Below are 1,854 nucleotides of genomic sequence, written 5' to 3' on the forward strand. Positions count from 1 at the left end.
GCTGTGCAAAAGCTTTTAGTTTCCAGCCTGCTCACTTGCCCTACATATTTCAGCTTCCTAGACCCCCACATTGTGTGAAGGTGTGAGCCAATTATTTAGAGTAAACCGTATCATATATATATAATATTATTCATAAATAAATACTATATTATAGTAAATAGATGTTTATGATATATAATATTACAGACACACTGTCTCTCTGTCTCACACACACACAAATATCCTGTTAGTTTACTTTCTCCTTCTCTGAGGAACCCAGCCTGATACAGATACCCAGCTGAGCAAGTGTGTTTGCTGATCTTGACCTCTGGAAGCCAGTGCTTTAAACCATGAGAATGAAAAATTGTGAGGCACTATGTAGATGCTGGGAGAAGTATGTGAGATGGAAAAGTTGTTTCATGGCATCCAAGAAGTGAATGATCCTCAAGGTGTAGCAGAGGAATTTGTAGGAGAGTGGGATGATTGACGTCTTCGTATAGCCCTCCATCCATCCCAGGTAGCATGGAGGGATTTTAGGTAGGTCATACAGAAACTGGGTAATGATGGCAGGTGTGGAGGAACAGAATGTACCACTGAATGGCAGGTCCGGGGGAAACATGTGGCGGAAATATCCTCCCTTGCCCCATGATCTGCCAAAATTGAGCATGGGGAGTTTAGGAGAGGTGACATGTCAGTTTGGGAACTATCTTTAGGGGTGCTAACCCAAATCTCCCTTTCTCCAACCAGAGCACCCTGCCTTCTTCATCAGATGTCACCCCCCTACGACTTCCTCCGCCATGTCCTGATGGTGCTTTGTGACGTGTAAGGCCTTCCTTCCCACCCAGGGCTACCATTGGCTGGGTAGTGGAATGTTGACCAATCACAGCTCAGGGACGTGATCGCCACATTGTCCTGGGATCGCGGGAGGGGTATATACAGGGAGCCTGGAGTTAGTTGACTGTTGCGAGACCTTGAGCTGCGGAAGATGAGTCCAAAGCCGAGAGCCTCGGGACCTCCCGCCGAGGCCAAGGAGACACAAAAGAGGAAGTCCTCTCAGCCGAGCCCCAGTGGCCCGAAGAAGAAGGTGAGTGACCCACCAAGCTCCTCCTCGTCTTCCCCTCGCCTCCTTCCTCACAAGAATCCTCTCCTGTCCTCACCTGGCACAACCCCCCAACCCGGCCCACACCGCTTCTGAGGACACGTCCCTGTTCCCGGCCTCCTCCATCTCGTCCCTAAACCAGAGCCCTTCTGTGATCTCCCTGTTGTCTTTCCAGACTACCCAGGTGGCCGAGAAGGGAAAAGCCGCTCGTAGAGGGAGACGCGGAAAGAAAAGGGCTGCGAAAAAGATGGTGGCTGTGACGGCACCTGAGGCGGGGAGCGGAGCAGCGGCACCCGGCCCCCGTGACCAGCCCAGCCAGGAGCTCCCTCAGCACGAGCTGCCACCGGAGGAGCCAGTGAGCGAGGGGTCCCAGCACGACCCACTGAGTCAGGAGACCCAGCTGGAAGAACTACCCAGTGTGTGGACGGCCGAGTACTCCCCTATATCCCCGAGCAGCGACTAAGTTCAGGCCCAGGCGCCAGACCTCAGAGATCTCACCAGCAGGGTGCTTCCCCTGCTGATGACAATAAAATGAATGTGTTGCAAACTGATCTGAGTGACTCCGTGTTCTCTGATGGTGGGGAGGGAGGGAGGGAGGGAGGAAGAGGTGGTGTGTGGGGAGGGAGGAAGAGGTGGTGTGTGGGGAGGGAGGGAGGAAGGAGGAGGTGATGTGTGAGGAGGGAGGGAGGAAGAGGAGGTGTGTGGGGAGGGAGGGAGGAAGAGGTGGTGTGTGGGGAGGGAGGGAGGAAGAGGTTATGTGTGGGGAGAAAGGGAGG

General features: G+C 53.5%; 1 protein-coding gene across 1 annotated transcript; it reads left to right on the forward strand.

The window, feature by feature from the left end:
• Positions 1 to 812: 812 nt before the first annotated feature.
• Positions 813 to 1,629, forward strand: LOC134102852 (variable charge X-linked-like). Its single transcript, NM_001427461.1, has 2 exons — positions 813 to 1,063; positions 1,254 to 1,629. The coding sequence occupies exons 1-2, from the start codon at positions 965 to 967 to the stop codon at positions 1,539 to 1,541; spliced, it is 387 nt and encodes a 128-aa protein (NP_001414390.1). The 5' UTR covers positions 813 to 964; the 3' UTR covers positions 1,542 to 1,629.
• The last annotated feature ends 225 nt before the right edge of the window (positions 1,630 to 1,854 follow it).

This window comes from Pongo pygmaeus, chromosome X (genome assembly GCF_028885625.2).
Source record: "Pongo pygmaeus isolate AG05252 chromosome X, NHGRI_mPonPyg2-v2.0_pri, whole genome shotgun sequence".
Lineage (NCBI taxonomy): Eukaryota > Metazoa > Chordata > Mammalia > Primates > Hominidae > Pongo > Pongo pygmaeus.

Bases quoted from the DNA above. Each gene is read 5' to 3' on its own strand.
- LOC134102852 (NM_001427461.1), top strand. From the start codon at position 965: ATGAGTCCAAAGCCGAGAGCCTCGGGACCTCCCGCCGAGGCCAAGGAG. The intron at 1,064-1,253 runs GTGAGTGACCCA...TTGTCTTTCCAG, and splicing joins CCAGTGGCCCGAAGAAGAAG to ACTACCCAGGTGGCCGAGAA.